Source organism: Pongo pygmaeus, chromosome 19 (genome assembly GCF_028885625.2).
Source record: "Pongo pygmaeus isolate AG05252 chromosome 19, NHGRI_mPonPyg2-v2.0_pri, whole genome shotgun sequence".
Classification (NCBI taxonomy): Eukaryota; Metazoa; Chordata; class Mammalia; order Primates; family Hominidae; genus Pongo; species Pongo pygmaeus.
This window is the reverse complement of record NC_072392.2, coordinates 71,195,175-71,214,404: the sequence shown is the minus strand read 5'-3', so window position 1 is coordinate 71,214,404 and position 19,230 is coordinate 71,195,175. Positions and strand designations below refer to the sequence as shown.

The window sequence follows — 19,230 nt, the reverse complement described above, 5'->3', positions numbered from 1 at the left end:
AAGAAAAGGTATAGTGTTCTGATTGGGAGATTTGGAATCAACTGATCTTGAACTCTTATTCATTTCACAGAATGTTCTTCGGAAAGTGCAACATCAAGATGCTTTGCAGATCTCTGATGTGGTTATGGCCTCCCTGTTAAGGATGTTCCAAAGCACAGCTGGGTCTGGGGGAGTACAAGAAGATGCCCTGATGGCAGTTAGCACACTGGTGGAAGGTCGGTGAGAAATACTGTTTGGTCAGGGAATGTCTTTGGAATGTAGGCATTTCAGTGGCCTTAAATAATTGTCACCCAGGCTGGAGTGCAGTGGCACGATCTTGGCACACTGCAGCCTCGAAATCCTGGGCTCACATGATCCTTCCACTTCAGTGCCCCCAGAGTAGCTGGGACTAACAGGTGCACACCACCATGCCCAGCTAATTTTTATATTTTTGTTAGAGACGGGGTTTCGCCATGTTGCCCAGACTGGTCTTGAACTCCTGAGTCAAGTGATCCTCCTGCCTCAGCCTCCCAGAGTGCTAGGATTATAGATGTGAGCCACTGGCCCCAGCTTAATTTTGTATGTGTGTAAAGATAGGGTCTCACTATATTGCTCAGGCTGGTCTCAAACTCCTGGGCCCAGGCAATCCTTCTTGTCAGGGCATTAAAGAATTTTTGACTACAGAAAGCATAGTCCTTTTACTGGGGCGTGAGTCACTTCAAAGTCAGATTGAACTTAAGTGCACACCACTTAAATTTGTATAACTGCCTTGTCAGTCCATTTAAATGGGGAGCCAGTTTGCAACGGAGGTTGGCAGAGGTGTTTTTTGTTGTTGTTGTTGTTTTTGTTTTGTTTTTTTTTGAGACTTGCTCTGTTGCCCAGGATGGAGTGCAGTGGCACCGTCTTGGCTCACCACAGCCTCCACCTCCCAGGTTCAAGCAGTTCTCCTGCCTCAGCCTTCTGAGTAGCTGGGATTATAGGCGTGAGCCACTGTGCCCTGCTAAAAGTTTCTATTTTCTTTCCTGGTACTTGCCATCACCTGGTTTGGTTTGTAATGCTTTGGACTAATAAGACTGACACATCATGGTGCCTGGTATGGGATGAAATGAAACATTGAGCGAGTTCTATGAATTGATTTTCTGATTTTTACATGTCTGACTGCAAAATTGGTTTGGGGGAGCCATATCTGACTTAAGACTCTTTGAAGAGGCATTACAAAGCACTTTAGGAATCTGGAATGCCTTTTCAGGGGTGGCCTGTAAGTACATGGCTAAGGCCATTTACCTGAGGACCACTCTCCTTAGGACCAGACCTATTTTTGGCATAAACAGCCTGTGTCCAACTGGTCTGTCAACATGTGACCACTCCTCTGAAAGGGCAAAGAAGTTAATTTTGGCTCCTGGAGTGGCTGATTTGGATCTGAAGCCCAGTGCTGCTTTTCCTGGCTGTGGCTTGTTTAGCCCTTGATGGGATTGCCTAAGGACCCTGTTTTGAAGCTGGCCTGCAGAAAGGACATGCTATTATCAGATGAGGAGGTGGACAAGAGTCCGTATTGCTGGTTCAGCCCATTTAAAATTAACCTTGGCATTCCTTTAGGGCCATACCACTTTGTTGTATTAGCCAGAGTAAAGCCCTATTCTGTGGAGAGTGGGCATTGTCTCTGTGGCCTGCGAATTAGGGCCCTTCCAGCAGTAATAAATTTGGCTTATGCAAGTCTTTAATGTCTTCGTGATGGAATCGGTAACTAACGCACATTTCACCCAACCTGTTGAGTGGAGTGAGTACATTTTGGGAGAGGTAGGATGGGTTATTTTTGCCTGCCTCTGTGTTAACCCGTGGTGCTGTCATTGGCTAATAGCTTATTTCATTACAGTGTTGGGTGGTGAATTCCTCAAGTACATGGAGGCCTTTAAACCCTTCCTGGGCATTGGATTAAAAAATTATGCTGAGTACCAGGTAGGATGTGCTTTTCAAAATAGTATGTTCCCATTTATACCTGACAGTCACTGTAGTGCACCCAAAACCAGGTTCTTATAGCTTAAGTAGTTTTTCCTTATACATTGTCCTAAAAGGCAAGCTACTTTATTCATTGCCTGAACATTTGAACTGGAAGTAGTCCATGAAAAACAGGATATTAGATGCACCAGATAACGGTGGACAAGATGACTGTTTATTTGCCTAGACAGTACTAATGCAGGACCAGCTATAAAGTTGAGCTATTAGCGCCCTGGAGAGCAAGACTTTTTTTTTTTTTAATTTCATCAGTGATCTCTCTCAGATAGTCTTTGTTCCCTTCCTGCCATGTTGGTTGTTGAAAAATTAATCTTGGTGGAGGAAAGATGTTTTCTCCTTTAACTCTAGGTTCAAGTGATAAAAGCTCAGCAGCTAGTTAAAAATAATATCTTGCCCCAGCAGGCAGCCTTTTCTGTTAGAAGATTATTTCCTTGATTCTTGGCAGGTTTGTTTGGCAGCTGTGGGCTTAGTGGGAGACTTGTGCCGTGCCCTGCAATCCAACATCATACCTTTCTGTGACGAGGTGATGCAGCTGCTTCTGGAAAATTTGGGGGTGAGTATCTACACACAATCTAATTAACCAGTCTTCTTTGAAGAAATCAACAGTTGGAAAGATAGTTAAATATCGACAGGCCGGGCGCAGTGGCCTGTAATCCCAGCATTTTGGGAGGCCGAGGCAGGTCAGGAGTTCGAGACCAACCTGGACAACATGGTGAAACCCCGTCAGTACTATAAATACAAAAAAAATTCGCTGGGCGTGATGGCAGGCGCTTGTAATCCCAGCTACTCGGAAGGCTGAGGCGGGATAATCGCTTGTAACCGGGAGGCGGAGGTTGCAGTGAGCCAAGATCGCACCATTGCACTCCAGCCTGGGCAAGAAGAGCCAAACTCTGTCTCAAAAAAAAAAAAAAATCAGTGACAGGGAGCTGTAAGTTTCTAGAACATTGGCTTTGGGCTTATAAAGAGGGGAGTTGTTCATTTCACAGATGATTCTGAAGAAAGATTGTAAAGTTAAAGGAATGTGTGCTCTATTAGAGATTTTTAAAACAAAACAGTAAAATGCAAAGGAAAAGTAAATACAGTTAGTTGTTCCTTGACTTATGATGGAGTTAGGTCCCAATAAACACATTGTAAAGTGGAAAAATCATCAAAACCATCATGAGCAGGGGACCATTTGTATATTATACCTCTCTCCAGAGATAGCCATCATTAATTATTGTACGTGTGTTCTCAGACAAGTCACTTGATGCTTAAGTCAGCCTCCTCGTGTAAAATGGGAATACTAATACCTGGGCTAGCTTCTTAGAGTTGATGTGAGGTGCAAATGGGAAAGGTTTTGTAAGCTATAAAGGACCATCCAAATATTTAAAATCAATAGTTGCTTGTTAGAAATGAAATTTTTGTGAATTTTTGGACCAAACAAGTTTTGACTTAATTCACTTTTCCTTTTGTTCCTTGTCAGAATGAGAACGTCCACAGGTCTGTGAAGCCGCAGATTCTGTCAGTGTTTGGTGATATTGCCCTTGCTATTGGTGGAGAGTTTAAAAAATACTTAGAGGTTGTATTGAATACTCTTCAGCAGGCCTCCCAAGCCCAGGTGGACAAGGTAAGCTTAAAGCTATCTTGGCTGTTCTTTAAGTCTAGCTCTAATTGGAGGGACTATTGACAAACATGCAGCTAAAAGTGATCAGTATGATGTAGGTTCTGTTCTTTGTGTCTTACAGTCAGACTATGACATGGTGGATTATCTGAATGAGCTAAGGGAAAGCTGCTTGGAAGCCTATACCGGAATCGTCCAGGGATTAAAGGGGGATCAGGAGAACGTACACCGTTGAGTATACAACCCAGTTCCCTTCGTCCACTGGCCAATTTGCACTTAGCCAAATGGGCTATGTCTGTCATTCTGTAGCTCGCTTGTGAACCTAGTGCCTGTTGCTTAAAAGGCTGGGAGAAGGGGGAGCAGTGCCCTAATGAAGAGAGTGGCTTGGGGAAAACTGTAGACTATTGTTTTTGCTCTGCTTCTTTCTTTTTTTTGTTTTGAGACGGAGTCTCACTCTGTTGCCCAGGCTGGAGTGCAGTGGTGCAATCTCGGCTCACTGCAACCTCCACCTCCGAGGTTCAAGCAATTCTCCTGCCACAGCCTCCTGAGTAGCTGGAACTATACACATCTGCCACTATGCCTGGCTAATTTTTACATTTTTAGTAGAGGCAAGCTTTCACCTTGTTGGTAAGGCTGGTCTTGAACTCCTGACCTCAAGTGATGTGCCCGCCTTGGTCTCCCCAAGTGCTGGGATTACAGGCTTGAGCCACTGTGCCTAGCCTTTTTTTATTTTTTTATTTTATTTTTATTTTTTGGAGACAGTCTCACTCTATCACCCAAGCTGGAGTGCAGTGGAGCGATCATGGCTCACTGCAGTCTTCATCTCCCGGGTTCAAGTGATTCTTATGCCTCAGCTTCCTGAGTAGCTGGGACTACAGGCACACACCACCATGCCCAGCTAATTTTTTTTTTTTTTGTGTATTTTAGTAGAGATGGGATTTCACCATGTTTTGCAGGCTGCTCTTGAACTCCTGAGCTCAGGCAATCTCCCACCTTGGGCTCCCAAAGTGATGGGATTTCAGGCGTGAGCCACTGCACCCAGCCCTCTGCTTCTTTTTCTCATATTTCTTGAGTATTGCAAGGGATGGGATTCAGCAAAAATGTTGGGGGGAGGAAACCCAACATAAATGCTTCCTGTATCAACCATGAGTGGCAGGTCCCCTACCCCTTTCCCATCCCCACAAGCTAAATTGGAGGATTGGGGAGTCAGAATTCCCGTTACTTGTTCTTGTTGCTGATTGGGGAAATTTTTTTACTTCACCCCACTTGGTATCATTAGCTCAGGAAAAAGTTAAATTTGTTTCTTCTATATTTGCCTATAGGAAGAGGAATATTTGTCTCTTCTGTCGACTTGAGGAATGACACATTAATCAAAGGAAGAATAATTTGATATAACTATATGCATCTAGTTATCCAGCTTGTACCTTGTATGATGGGGTATAATAGTTGGAAATTTTGAAAAAGGATGTAGTCCTGCTACATGAGGGACAGCTGCATCAGACTTTCTCTTTTTTTTTCTTTTTTTTTTGAGATGGAGTCTCGCTCTGTCGCCTAGGCTGGAGTGCAGTGGCGCAATCTCGGCTCACTGCAAGCTCCACCTCCTGGGTTCACGCCATTCTCCTGCCTCAGCCTCCTGGGTTGCTGGGACTACAGGCGCCCGCCACCACGCCTGGCTAATTTTTTTGTATTTTTAGTAGAGACGGGGTTTCACCGAGTTAGCCAGGATGGTCTCGATCTTCTGACCTTTTGTAATCCGCCCGCCTGGGCCTACCAAAGTGCTGGGTTTACAGGTGTGAGCCACCACGCCCGACCAATACCTTCTCTCTCTTTTATAGCGGATGTGATGCTGGTACAACCCAGAGTAGAATTTATTCTGTCTTTCATTGACCACATTGCTGGAGATGAGGATCATACAGATGGAGTAGTAGCTTGTGCTGCTGGACTAATAGGGTAAGTTATACCCTGCTTCTAAGAGCTGAATAGAATTTCTCACAGAAAATGAGAAAACATGGAGTAAGGAGTTTTGAGAGTATGGCGGATGGCAACAATTCACTTCTTTGGCACAGAGATTTCTTTGTAGAACTTTTCATGTCCTGTTTTGAGTGTTCACATGATAGTTTATTCCAGACCCTCAAGGTCTCTGTATTACACCCCATTAAACTCAACAATTGCCTCTGTCTAGTGACCTCTACTGAGGGTTTTATTTATCTTTGAAATTTGCTAAGAAACCCATAGCACTGGTTTGGAAGGCTCAAAACATGATACTGGTATGGGGCTAGGAGCTCATTCTCAGCTGTGTTTGTTTTGCACAGGGACTTATGTACAGCATTTGGGAAGGATGTACTGAAATTAGTAGAAGCTAGGCCAATGATCCATGAATTGTTAACTGAAGGGCGGAGATCGAAGACTAACAAAGCAAAAACCCTTGCTACATGGGCAACAAAAGAACTGAGGAAACTGAAGAACCAAGCTTGGTAAGATCTTGCCTCCACTGTCCTCTTTCTTCTACTTCCTGGAGGAGGGAGGTATGTTTTCTTTAGGCCGTTCTGGCAAGCACTGCCTTCTGGCATTTTTTTTGTTTGTACTTTTTCGCATGTAGGTGCTTCTGAGTCAGGCAGCCTCAGTTTTTCCTTGAGCCAAATGTTTGACTCCTCATAGTGATGGAGAGCAGAACTTTTAAAACTGGAATTCACTGAAATTCCCAGAGTATTTTGGGTCCTAATAAAATCATCAGTAATGTCATTTCCCCCTAATTCTCTTCTGTTTTCTATTCCTTTCCTCATGCCCTATTCTTTCTTTACAGCAGTGCTTTTAGACGTTGCCTAGCTCTAGAGAAGATTTCCAAAGTCAAATGTTTTTGTGTGTGTGCGTGTGTTTTTCTTTTTGAGACAGAGTCTCACTGTCGCCCAGGCTGGAGTGCAATGGCACAATCTTAGTTCACTGCGACTGCTGCCTTCCTGGGTTTGAGCAATTCTCCTGTCTCAGCCTCCTGAGTAGCTGGGATTACAGTCACATGCCACCACACCCGACTAATTTTCTTTTTTTCTTTTCTTTTCTTTTTTTTTTTTGGAGGCAGTCTCGCTGTGTCACCCAGGCTGGAGTGCAGTGGCGCAATCTCAGCTTATTGCAGCCTCTGCTTCCCAGGTTCAAGCAGTTCTCTGCCTCAGCCTCCTGAGTAGCTGGGATTACAGGTGCCCCACCACCACCACACCTGGCTAATTTTTTGTATTTTTAGTAGAAACGGGATTTCACCATCTTGGCCAGGCTGGTCTTGACCTCCTGACCTCGTGATCCACCCACCTCGGCCTCCCAAAGTACTGGGATTACAGGCATGAGCTACCATGCCTGGCCCAGTTTTTGTATTTTTAGTAAAGATGGGGTTTCACCATGTTGGCCAGGCTGGTCTTGAACTCCTGACTTTAGGTGATCCACCCACCTCAGCCTCCTAAATTGCTGGAATTATAGGCTTTTTTTTTTTTTTTTTTTTTTTTTTTTTGTATTTTTAGTAGAGACGGGTTTTCACCATGTTGGCCAGATTGGTCCTGACCTCAGGTGATCCACCTTTCTCGGCCTCCCAGGTGTGTACTACCACACCAGGCCTTGGCTCCTACTTTGAAATGCAGTTTTATTTGTTTGGAGACAGAGTCTCCTCTGTCACCCAGGCTGAAGTGCAGTGGTACAATCATACCTCATAGAAGCCTCCAGCTCCTGGGCTTAAGTGGTCCTCCTGCCTCAGCCTCCCAGGTGGTTGGGACTGCAGGCAAGCAGCTCCATGACTGGCTAATTTTTTTTTATTTTTTAGAGACAAGATCTCCTGTTGCCCAGGCTGGTTTTGAACTCCTGGCCTCAAGGAGTTCTCTCTCCTTGGCCTCCCAAAGTGCTGAGATTATAGGCTTGAGCCACTGCACCCAGACTGAAATATAGTTTTAATTTCTTTTCCTCTTAGTTATCTTACTCCACAGATCTCAGTAAAATTGGCTCTTTGAGTTTCCCTCCCACCCTCTGATGTAGGTGTTAATAAGAGCGGGTCAGTGGCACATAGGACAAGAAGAGTGTCAATCCTTGAAATGTTGACAAATTCCATTCAGGCCTAGGAGCATGTAATTGTAGGAGTCAGCATTATTGGCTCTGTTGGGTATATGTGATCTCAAAGATTGACCTTTTTTTCCATCTGTTTTCAGATCTGTTACCATTGGGATGATAACCTGAGGACCCCCACTGGAAATCTCCAATCTTTTGAAAAACCTGGAAGTGAGGAGTGTGCACGGATGCTGAATGTTTGGGAATGAGAGGATGAGTGAGTGAGGCTTGAAAACACACCACATTGAAAATCCTGCCACAGCAGCAGCCGCAGCCGCCAACAGCAGCGCTGTTAGTGAGCTAAGTAAGCACTGACTTCGTAGAAAACCATAACATCGGCCATCTTGGAAAAGAGAAAAACAATGGAGTTACTTATTAAAAAAAAAAGAAAGAAAGAAAGAAAGCTGTCTCTTCCCAGGAGAGGCTAGAAGTAGCTTTTCTGTCTTTTGGCCGGTGCCGAGTGGAATGCCTGGTTTGGGGGAGGAGGAGGGACTGGGTTCAGCTGTGGTGCTTTGTTGTAAAAGGCAGCCTGGCCTTTGCTACTGAGGAGAAAGATGGAGCCTGGGTCTCAAGCCAACCTTCGCTGTACCTTTGCCACATGGTACTGTATGCTTGCCAGCTAGAAGGAGGGTGAGGGATTTTTTACAGTCTGAGAATGAGTGTGTGTGAGTGAGGCGGTATCCACATTCTCAACTTCAAATCATTGCAGTTTCTTTTTCCCAGAAAACAAGGGGTTAGATGTTGCATTTCATAAAACTAACCGAAGTTCTGTCTACTGATGCAGCACAAGAGATGTAAAAAAAAAAAAAAAAAAACAAAAAAAAAAACAACAAAAAAAAACATACACAGAGGAAAGACGCTCTTTAGGTTTTGTTTTTTGTTGTTTTTTGTTTTTTTTTGGTTTTGTTTTTTGTTTTTTTTACTCTAGGGAAAACACTGACGAATGGTCAGAGCTCCTATCCTGATCTTTTCATCAAGGCGCCTTTCCTAATATGGTTCAACTGTGAATGTAGAAGTGGGGGGGAGGGGGGAGAAAAAGAAAACTCTGGCGTTAGAGGATATAGAAAAATATAAGTACAATTGTTACAAATAACGCAGACTTCAAAAACAAAAAAGTCACAACCCAAACAAACCAAAATTTAAATGATCAGAATTGGCAGCACAAAGAAAACGCCCTCTCCTGACTTGTATTGTGGCAGTCTGAATGCCCCCAGAAAATTGTGCCAAAGAGTTTAGAAAAATAAATATACAATAAAAGTAAACACATACACACAAAACAGCAAACTTCAGGTAACTATTTTGGATTGCAAACAGGATAAATTAAATGTTCAAACAATCTGATAAAATAACCATTTGGAAACTGCTTGGCCTTCTGTTCTTTTATTTGATTGACTACAATGCGGTATTGGTCTCTTGCTGCACTTCAAAACCAACCAACAAAACAAACAAAAAAAAGTGTGTGTGTGTGAATACACAAACACACTAACTAGAACTCTTGTGATGAAAATGGCACTTGAAAAGGTTTTATTTTTCCACTGAAGTTGAAGGTTAATAAAATGGTGTCAAACGTCCCCTGGTCACACACTTTAATATTTTTTTAGAAGTGTGATGTGGTATGATTACCGTAAATCAGACTTAATTATTTTCCCTTTTACAAGAAAACAGGGCATCCTGAATTTTAGAGTCTTTCAGCAATAAGAAGGGATGTTGGTGAGCTTTGATCCTCTTTTGCTTTTGCAGTTGTTAGGAGTTTTTGCTGGCATTTTGAATATGCTGCTTTCAGAAAAACCAAGGAAGTTATAAATTGCTTCCTGGTCCTTAGAGGACTAAAAACAAGACCCTCATTCCCACTTTCATTTCCACTCTAGCAAAAAGTATGGGCTTGTGTTTTTCTCCAACTCCTCATTTATATCTTCCCTTCCATGTCCAAGCCTTCCATTCATAAGTGGGATTGGCTCAGTTTTGCCCATCCATATGGCAGCATCTCTAATAGCTCTTGTACAGGGTATCAGATATTGTGCCTTTTGGTGCCAGGTTCAAAGTCAAGTGCCGATCTATGAACCAGTGTACAAAAAAAAAAAAAAAAAAAAAAAATCCAGGTATTTGAAGGAGAGACGCTCCATTGTGAATAAAGAGCTCATACCAGCTCCTAAGCCCTATTAAGAAGAGGCCTGGTCCTCTAATGCCTTGTTTCCATTTCAGTTGTTCTTTGAGAGACAGAATGATGTACTAACCATTCCTGATTATTAGATAGGGTTGGGTCAGGGCTTAGGGAGGGGGCAGAAATATTGGGGATGGAAAAAAAATCTGATCATTCCTCAGTGCTACCCATTTCTGTCCTGTGTGGGCTGCTTAGCTAGACAGCAGGAGAATAAAGTACACCGAGAACCATAATGAAAAAACCTTCCGTGTGTTTTGTCATGTTTTGTTCCAGGGAAGCAGTTGATGAGTGCTGTTACTAATGCTTTCTCCCAGATCCATTCAGTGGTGGAGAGGAGGAAAATGGGCTGGTTGGATGTGGTCTTGGTGCCTTGCAGTTACTCTGCACTGGTTATGCATTTAATCCTCCTCTTTTCTAGTTAACCTTTTGCTAGTGGATTTTCCATAGTCTGGGTATTTGTCCTTAAATCAGTTATACCACCTAAGGCAACTGGATGCAAAATGCATTCTGTTCACTCACTGTCTGGGCCTTCCCCACCCTAGTCTTGGCACATTCCTTCAAGAATGTAGTTACCGTCTGCTTGGGAAGATGTCAGTGCAAATGTGAAGAAAATGGGCGTCGGACTAGGCTTTGGTTTGCCACAAGTGGCAGCTGCCTATATCAATTATATTTATTAATTTTGCTTTTCATTTTTCCCAGTTCTCAGCCCCCCTCTGTTGAAATGTTGGACTTTTTGCTGTCAGAGGCAACTGTAATATTGCCTTAGGGACTTGTGGAGAAGGGGAGTTGCTCAGCATAGTGTTTTAACTTTCAGAACCAAGCAATCTATTTACTCTTACAAATATTTAAGAAGTGTGTTAGTCCGACTTTAAGAAAAATCCAAACTCCATCAGCTTTTGATAGCATCTTGGTTTTTGAAACAACTTCAATGTGTAATTGGCATTCAGAATGCCCTTGGCATGCCAGTCTGTGTTGGCATTTAAGACCTGTAAAACGAGCCCAACTCGATTAACCAAAACCGATAACCACCACCTTTATCTTCTAAATAAAGTCCGCTTTATTTTTATTTTCAACATCTTGCTGCTTTTTTTTTTTTTTTTTTTTTTTTTTTGGTCCCAAATGGTGTCACCTCCATGGAGGTGAAATGGTTTGAAAGTCAGAATGTGTGGTGAGAGGTGTTTGTGTATGTACGTGTGTGGGGAAAAGGAGGGACACACATCTTGAAATGGACTCTGCATAGTGTAATGTGATATAGATGAAACAGTGTCCTACAAATGAGGTAAGGAAAAAGTATGCATGGAGGATGTTTCGTGTTTGGAGAGTTTGAAGCAGTAGCAGAGATTGTCCTCTGTTTTGTGCCTATTTCTCAAGCTAATGATGTGTCTAATGGATCATCCAAAAGTTGGCCTTTCACTTAGTTTTCATCATGTATTTCATTTCTACTTGCATTTTTCCCCCCCAAGAAACTTAGAACACTAGTTTGAGATTTAGGAGACTAGGCCCTTTCCTTAACCCTGCTGCTTATTAGCGTAGTGGTGCCTGCAGGCTAGTTCATGGAATACACCCTTTCTTAGTTAAGCAAAATGAGGGCTGTAGACTCTCTTTTTCTGATTGTACACCCTGTTAGTAAACTTTTGATCATGCATACCCCATGTGTTTATAAATAACATACTTGGACTACTATAACCACATATTGTGTAATCATAAGACACAAAAATAGAAAGTAAAAAGCAATTACATGATAAACAGAAGTTTTAGTATTTCTAAATCCAATTTGGAGGTTACTGAGTTATAGAGAGTAAATTTTTACCAGACTGCATTAAGTCCTGAACAGCAATAATTCACTGAGAACATTTCTCCACTGAAGGTGAGATTTGAGAAAAGAATGCAATTAGTTCATCAAATGGCAGAGAAGGAGCAGCTGCTCCCACAAGAAACCCCATTACCGTATACCTGTCCCAATACAAACAGTAACAGTGCAAGCCTGCAGTTCCACCTGGCCTCCAAGGTCCCAGCTTGGCCCACCTGAAGTGAAAAACGGTAAACACTGAGATTTTATGTTTTAATTTGTAGAACAACCTTAGTATTCCTGTTTTACTGATAAGGAAGGAAGGGCAGAAAGATTGACTCATCAGACCAAGGTCACTTAGAGCCAGAATTCAGAGCCAGGTCTGTCAAATCAAGGCTTTACACATTTGCCCTGGACAGATGCTATGAGCCTCTTAGTAATAAAAAAAACAAAGGTCCATATTGCACATACTTAGGATATGCCATCCATTTCCTTCCCAGCACTATCTAAAAGTATATTTTAATTTCGTTGTTTAATTGTTGCCAGTTTCCCCCCGCTATAACGTAACGTAAGTTCCCTAATGCAGTGACCTTGGCTGTCTTTTAGTATGCTCAGCTGAGAGCGCGCCTGACATATAGTAGACTTTTGATAAATATTTGTTGAACTAATGACATAGTAGAGTTCAGAGAGTTCCTGTGATGGCATCACTTAGCCTTTGAAGGGCAGAGCATCCAGAAACCTGGGAATGGCAGGGCCACAGAAGACTTCTAGCTCTTATCTGCTGGGTGACTTCAGGCTAACTTCTCAACCTTGGATTAACTGATGGAATGGGAACAGGATTAGTGAATAGTTAGTCATTATTTACATGATGTTCTTTTTATGTACTTACAAGATGCTAGGCCTGTAATAAGTTCTTTCATAGAGTAATAAACTTTATCAACACTATAAGGAAGGCACCATTTTAGTCCCATTTTACAGGAGGAAATGGGAACAGGCTAAGAACCTTGCCCAAAGTCATGCAGGCTAGCAAGCAGTCCTGACCTTCTGGATTTATACCTCTAGCCTACATTGTGTGCCAGTGTTGTAAATTAGCTTATAGCTATCAATCAGAGAACCCTGGTTGAGTTTTTGGAATTCAATAGCAAAGCCATTTTGTCTTAATTCTACAATAAGTTCCATTATTAACCTTTGGCAACTGCCAGACTCTTAATTGAGTATGTGTGTGTAAGATCAGTTTCTCTCCTAATTGGAGTTTGAATGTGTGTGTGATCAGCTTCCCTCCTAATTGGAGTTTGAACCAAACCATCTCCCTGCACTTCTGCTCCGTTTTCTCTCTAAGCTGGAAGCTTTTGGGAACCAGGGCTGGGGGAGGGGTGGTTGTTGGTGCTCGGTGGCCAAAAAGGCCACTAGGCTGCTGAGTAAGCTCCACATCTGAATTACCCCAGCTCTGTCAGCTGATTCCATGCACAGCACAGGCAGGAGGCCTTCAAAGCCTGAGCTGTTCCCTCTCCCAGGTGCTCCTTGGCCACAGGTTACCAAGCTGAGCTGTCCTCAGTGTGAAATGTACCTTTTTGTCTGAAAGGAAAGTACATCTCAGCTTTGGCATATGGCATTAGCTCTGGATGCAGAGGGGCAGCCTGTCACCATTTCCAAAGGAAAGAGTTCATAAATGGCTCTGTGTGAATAAGCTCTTCGTAGCAATGAGCAATGCCTGCTATGTTCTGGGCATTGCCCTTCAAAATATTTTAGTCTTTTGAGTATGACCTTGGACAAATTCTCCAACTTTTCTGATTCTCGATTTCCTCCTGTAAAACAGGGATCCTGAGGAAAGATAATGCATACAAAGTTTTTAGTGCAGGACCTTGAACTCACATTGATTAGCCAATCAACTACTATTGGCCAGGCGTGGTGTATGCCTGTAATCCCAGCACTTTGGGAGGCCAAGGTGGGAGGATCGCCTAGAAGTTGGAGACCAGTCTGGGCAACATAGCAAGACCTTGTCTCTACAAATAATAAAAAACATTAGGCTGGGCGTGGTGGCTCACGCCTGTAATCCCAGCACGTTGGGAGGCTGAGGCAGGTGGATCACCTGAGGTCAGGAGTTTGAGACCAGCCTGGTCAACATGGTGAAACCCCATCTCTACTAATAATACAAAAATTAGCTGGGCATGGTGGTGCATGCCTGTAGTCCCGGCTACTCAGGAGGCTGAGGCAGAAAAATCGCTTGAACCCGGGAGGCGGAGGTTGCATTGAGCTGAGATCGCGCCACTGCACTCCAGCCCAGGCAACAAAGCAAGACTCTGTCTCAAAAAAAAAAAAAAACAGGCTGGGTGCAGTGGCTCACGCCTGTAATCCCAGCACTTTGGGAGGCTGAGGCAGGCGGATCACCTGAGGTCAGGAGTTCGAGACCAGCCTGACCAACATGGTGAAACCCCATCTCTACTAAAAATACAAAATTAGCTGGGCGTGATGGCACATGCCTATAATCCCAGCTACTGAGGAGGCCAAGGCAGGAGAATCACTTGAACCTGGGAGGTTGAGGTTGCGGTGAGCTGAGATCACGCCATTGTACTCCAGCCTAGATGACAAGAGCGAAACTCCATCTCAAAAACAAAAACAAAAAAACACATTAGCCAGGTGTGGTGGGAGGATGAGGCACTTGGGCCCAGGCGATCAAGTCTGCAGTGAGATGTGATTGCGCTACTGCACTTACCAAACAACTGTTTACGTGCCAGGAGACACTGGGGATATAGCAGCGAATAAGCAAACAAAATCTTCCTGTGGAGCTCACATTCTGATGGATAAATAATCAATATTCAATAATTCAATATAACTTTTTTTTTTTTTTTGAGATGGAGTCTTGCTCTGTCACCCAGGCTGGAGTGCAGTGGCACGATCTCGGGTCACTGCAAGCTCTGCCTCCCGGGTTCACGCCATTCTCCTGCCTCAGCCTCCCAAGGAGCTGGGACTACAGGCGCCTGCCACAACGCCCGGCTAAATTTTTGTATTTTTAGTAGAGACGGGGTTTCACCGTGTTAGCCAGGATGGTCTTGATCTCCTGACCTCGTGATCCGCCCGCCTTGGCCTCCCAAAGTGCTGGGATTACAGGCGTGAGCCACCGCGCCCGACCTCAATATAACTTTTTAAAAATTATGTTTGGGAGATAGCAGAAATGAACATGGCTGTGGAGAAAAATGAAGCACATATGGAATTATAAAAAACAAAAAACATCTGGGCGTGGTGGCTCACGCCTGTAATCCCAGCACTTTGGGAGGCTGGGGCGGGCGGATCACCTGAGGTTGGGAGTTTGAGACCAGCCTGACCAACATGGAGAAACCCCATCTCTACTAAAAATACAAAATTAGCCAGGCATGGTGGCACATGCCTGTAATCCCAGCTACTCGGGAGACTGAGGCAGGAGAATTGCTTGAACCCGGGAGGCGGAGGCTGCGGTGAGCCGAGATGGCACCATTGCACTCCAGCCTGGGCAACAAGAGTGAAACTCCGTCTCAAAATAAAAACAAACAAACAAAAAAACCACTCTATTCCTTCCCAAACCCTACTAATTCAATTAGAAGCTCTGCATTACCTCCACAGGAATTTGGGGACGTGGTGAAGGAATGTCTTTCTACCACTGCCCTACCCTTCGATCTGATGGAACACCTGCAGCTGCAGTTGGAGTCCCAGGATGCTTGCATGGTGAATGGCCCACTTTCTAGGGTCTGGAACTGGAGGGCGAAGGTGGCACCTAGATCCTGCAGTCACATGGGGCTAATCAGTTTTCCTGCCCGCCAGGGTTCCATTTGAGTCATCTGGCTTTTATTTTGATTCAGCCTCTTTAACTGGCTGCTAATGTCACCTCCTCCTACTCTTTTCAGGCAATAATGGGACAGGAAAGAGCCTCCAGAGCAACAGTCATGGGAGTGGGAGAGTCTCCCTGGTGGTGTCCAAGGAGGAAACACTGGCAGGGCCGGCTCTGGGGGCCTGCGTTTGCACTGTCTCTCCTACCTTAACGATTGGAGGTGGATCCTCTGTTACCACACCTGTGAAGGCCATTTGGAAATGTTTTACAACTCACGCCTGACCACTGTCCACCACTTTCCCCACTCTCCTCCCACTGTGGCGCCTATCCCCTTCACCATATCTCCTATGATTGTCTCCACCATCATGAGCCCTGCCAATACCAGGGGCTCTTAAAAGGGATTCAGACCGGCTGGGCGCAGTGGCTCATGTCTGTAATCCCAGCACTTTGGGAGGCTGAGGCGGGCGGATCACGAGGTCAGGAGATCGAGACCATCCTGGCTAACATGGTGAAACCCCGTCTCTACTAAAAATACAAAAAATTAGCCAGGCATGGTGGCGGGCGCCTGTAGTCCCAGCTACTCGGGAGGCTGAGGCAGGAGAATGGCGTGAACCTGGGAGGTGGAGCTTGCAGTGAGCAGAGACCACGCCACTGCACTCCAGCCTGGGTGACAGAGCGAGACTCCATCTCATTAAAAAAAAAAAAAAAAAAAAGGGATTCAGACCAATGTTCAGCTTTCTCAGATGAGGAAACAGGCCTAGAAAAGTGAAGTAGTTAGTCTTAAGTCACACTGCCTCATTTATTTATTCAGTCAACAAAGAACATACTTTCTTACTCTTTTAAGATTTAGCTTAGCCAGGTGCGGTGGCTCAAGCCTGTAATCACAGCACTTTGGGAGGCCGAGGCAGGTGGATGGCTTGAACCCAGGATTTCAAGAGCAACCTAGGCAACATGGTGAAACCTTGTCTCTACAAAAAATACAAAAATTAGCTGGGTGTGTGGCATGCGCCTGTAGTCCCAGCTGAGGCGCAAACCACCATGCCTGGAGACTGAGGTGGGAGGATCACCTGAGCCCAGGAAGGTGAAGCTGCAGTGAGCCAAAATCGCACCACTGCACTCCAGCCTGGGCACCAGAGAGAGACCCTGTCTTTAAAAAAAAAAAAAAAAAAAGAAAAAATTAAATCGTAAGAGCTCATCAAGGAGACCTTCTCTGAATACTGTGAAGCAGGTACCATCTTCCAATTCTTCTCTAGCGCTGCCTCTTGGTGTTTCTTTTTAACCTTTATCACAATTTTTCTTTCTTTCTTTCTTTTTTTTCAGACGGAGTTTCACTCTTGTCGCCCAGGCTGGAGTGCAATGGGGTCATCTCGGCTCACTGCAACCTCCGCCTCCTGGGTTCAAGCAATTCTTCTGCCTCAGCCTCCCGAATAGCTGGGATTACAGGGACCCACCGTCATGCCCGGCTAATTTTTGCATTTTTAGTAGAGACAGCTTTCACCATGTTGGTCAGGCTGGTCTCAAAGTCCTGACCTCAGGGGATCCGCCTGCCTCGGCCCCCCAAAGTGCTGGGATTACAGGCATGAGCCATTGTGCCTGGCCCTTTATCACAATTTCTAGTGGTTTTACTTATTCATCTTTTAATTTTTTGACTTCTCTACCATACTGCAAGCTCCACGAGAGCAAGAGACATGTATACCTGTCAGAGACATGTTCAGCACTGTATTCTCAGCACCCAGCACATAATAGATGTTCAAGAAATCTTTGCCGAATAAATATACAATGAGCAGGTACCAACCCTCAGGGCACCTTAGAATACAAGGATGGACACGGGATATAATAATCCCTGCTCTCAGAACTGCCTGGTATGAGCAGCAGAACTAGGAATGGAGAATGCAATGAGATCAGGTCCAGATTGGAGGAGGGGGAGGATTTTAGGGCACCTAAACCAGGCCTAATGGACTTTTGCCACCAACCACCTAGAACGAAGGATAGAACCACTTGGCTGCACCCTGCCAGGTGACTCAATTAGACCCTGAGCATCCAAGCAGCAGCAGGGGCTGACGACTCATCCCAGAGAGTGTGTGCTTAGAGGGTCCTGGGACCCCTTTTTCCAGTGAGGGAGAGCTTGCCAGTTGGTCTCATGGGTCCTGTTTGTGGCCAAGTCCAAGGTCACCGAGGGTCCCAGAGACAACCCTACACCTCCTAGCCTAGCCTCCAATCTTTTGCCTGGTCCCTTGCTTCAGAAGAGATCTTGAGGAGTACTAGGGAAAGGAACATCTGCCTAGCCCTTGGGATTAGTGGGGTGACAGATGTCCCTACTGGTTTGCCTTCATATCTAGAGGGTAGATGGGTCATCCCACATGGCTCAGAGAAAGCTTAGTGCCTCAGAGAACAAGTGGCTGACCTGCCTTCCTATTCTGGACTACAAAAGGGAGCCAGTGCTGGCAGGAAAGACTGAAAGGGAACCCAGCAAGAGGAGGAGGAAGGAAGCCACTGAGAATCCCCCCTTCTACGAAGAGAACGAGTCTAGAGCTCTGGCTGGCTCTCCTGGTAGAAGCTCACCTCTCAGTCCAATTTTCTCCCAGCAGTGAGGAAAGATGGCAGCTGCTGCTTTTCAAAGCTCAGAGAGAGCAAGAAACCTTTCCCTTCCATCCTCCCCTTCGGAGATTCCCACCCCCTATCCCACCTCAGGAGCCAAAAAGGTAGGCTCAGGTTCCCAGCAGTCTTCGCAGCTAAGGCTGAATCTGCCAAAAGCCCCCGCCCAGCTTATCCCCTGCTTCCGGGCTTTACCTCCCTGTCCACAGAGGATGCTCTTTAGCCAGAGTGCTCCAGGGTTCCCCTGATCATTCTCTACCTGCAGCTAGGCTGACCATGCCTCTGTCCACATTGTTTAATCCACCAGGCAATACTCAAAATGACTCGTTAACACTTCCTGAGCATTCGCAGGCTGCTATATTTAGTTCTGATCCCCATTCTTCCTCCATGAGAGTGCTTAGGTGGGGCATGATCTCCAGCTTAGAAAGGTTAAGGTAACTTGCCCAAGGTCACACAGCAGGAAAGTAGCAAAAAAACTTGTTTCTCTTGCCCAGCAGTTTGGCAGGTGCTCAAATAATCTTTGTGCACAGGGTGAAATCTGTTTCTTCATTTCCCTGACCTGTGGGTACTTGAGGGTGGCCGGGGAGTGGTGTGTGGGGAGGGGGATGGCTGTCCTTCTTCATGAATGAATCTTTGACCTCCTTAGTTTACTCTCACTTCCAAAGAAGTTACAGCTTTAACTCTAATCTCTCTGTACCCTATGTTCAATGTATTTATCGCAGCAATGCCCCTTTTACCAAGAGCAACGAAGAGCAGGTCTAATGATTTCCTTCTCAAAAGCGCAAAGACCAAAAAAAAAAAAAAAAAAAAAAAAAAATCCAAATAAATAGCCCCACTTCCTCCCCAAATATACAGCCCATAACTAAACAACCAAAACAACCAAAGCATCAGCCGGGCCCCTGCACTGACCGCAGACGCCCCCAACACACGCCACCACGCCACACTGCGCCGGGAGGCGTCGGGGAGGGGGCGCCAGCGCGGGCCGCTGGCGCTGCAGGGAGCCGGTGGGCTCCGGGCGCGCTGCCAGGAAGGGCCGCACCGTGGGGGCCGCCGCCTCTCGCCACGTGGTGGTGGCAGCGGCGGGGTCCGGGGCGCCTTCCCAGCTGGAGAAACCCGGAGCAGCCGGGGAGGAGGAGGCGGAGGAGGCGGCGGCGGCGGAGGAGGAGCGGGGCGGGCGGGAGGGAGGGGGTTGGGGGGAGGGGTGGGGGGTG

General features: G+C 45.4%; 1 protein-coding gene across 1 annotated transcript in view; it reads left to right on the top strand.

Moving 5' to 3' along the window:
* KPNB1 (karyopherin subunit beta 1) overlaps positions 1-9,035 on the top strand; it is a 33,699-nt gene extending 24,664 nt beyond the window's left edge. Inside the window, exons 15-22 of the mRNA XM_054456059.2 lie at positions 71-215; positions 1,853-1,935; positions 2,438-2,545; positions 3,455-3,598; positions 3,717-3,822; positions 5,428-5,542; positions 5,905-6,066; positions 7,774-9,035. Coding sequence (XP_054312034.1) covers positions 71-215; positions 1,853-1,935; positions 2,438-2,545; positions 3,455-3,598; positions 3,717-3,822; positions 5,428-5,542; positions 5,905-6,066; position 7,774 — 864 coding nt within the window. The 3' untranslated portion in view covers positions 7,775-9,035. The remainder of the gene's footprint in view (positions 1-70; positions 216-1,852; positions 1,936-2,437; positions 2,546-3,454; positions 3,599-3,716; positions 3,823-5,427; positions 5,543-5,904; positions 6,067-7,773) is intronic.
* The last annotated feature ends 10,195 nt before the right edge of the window (positions 9,036-19,230 follow it).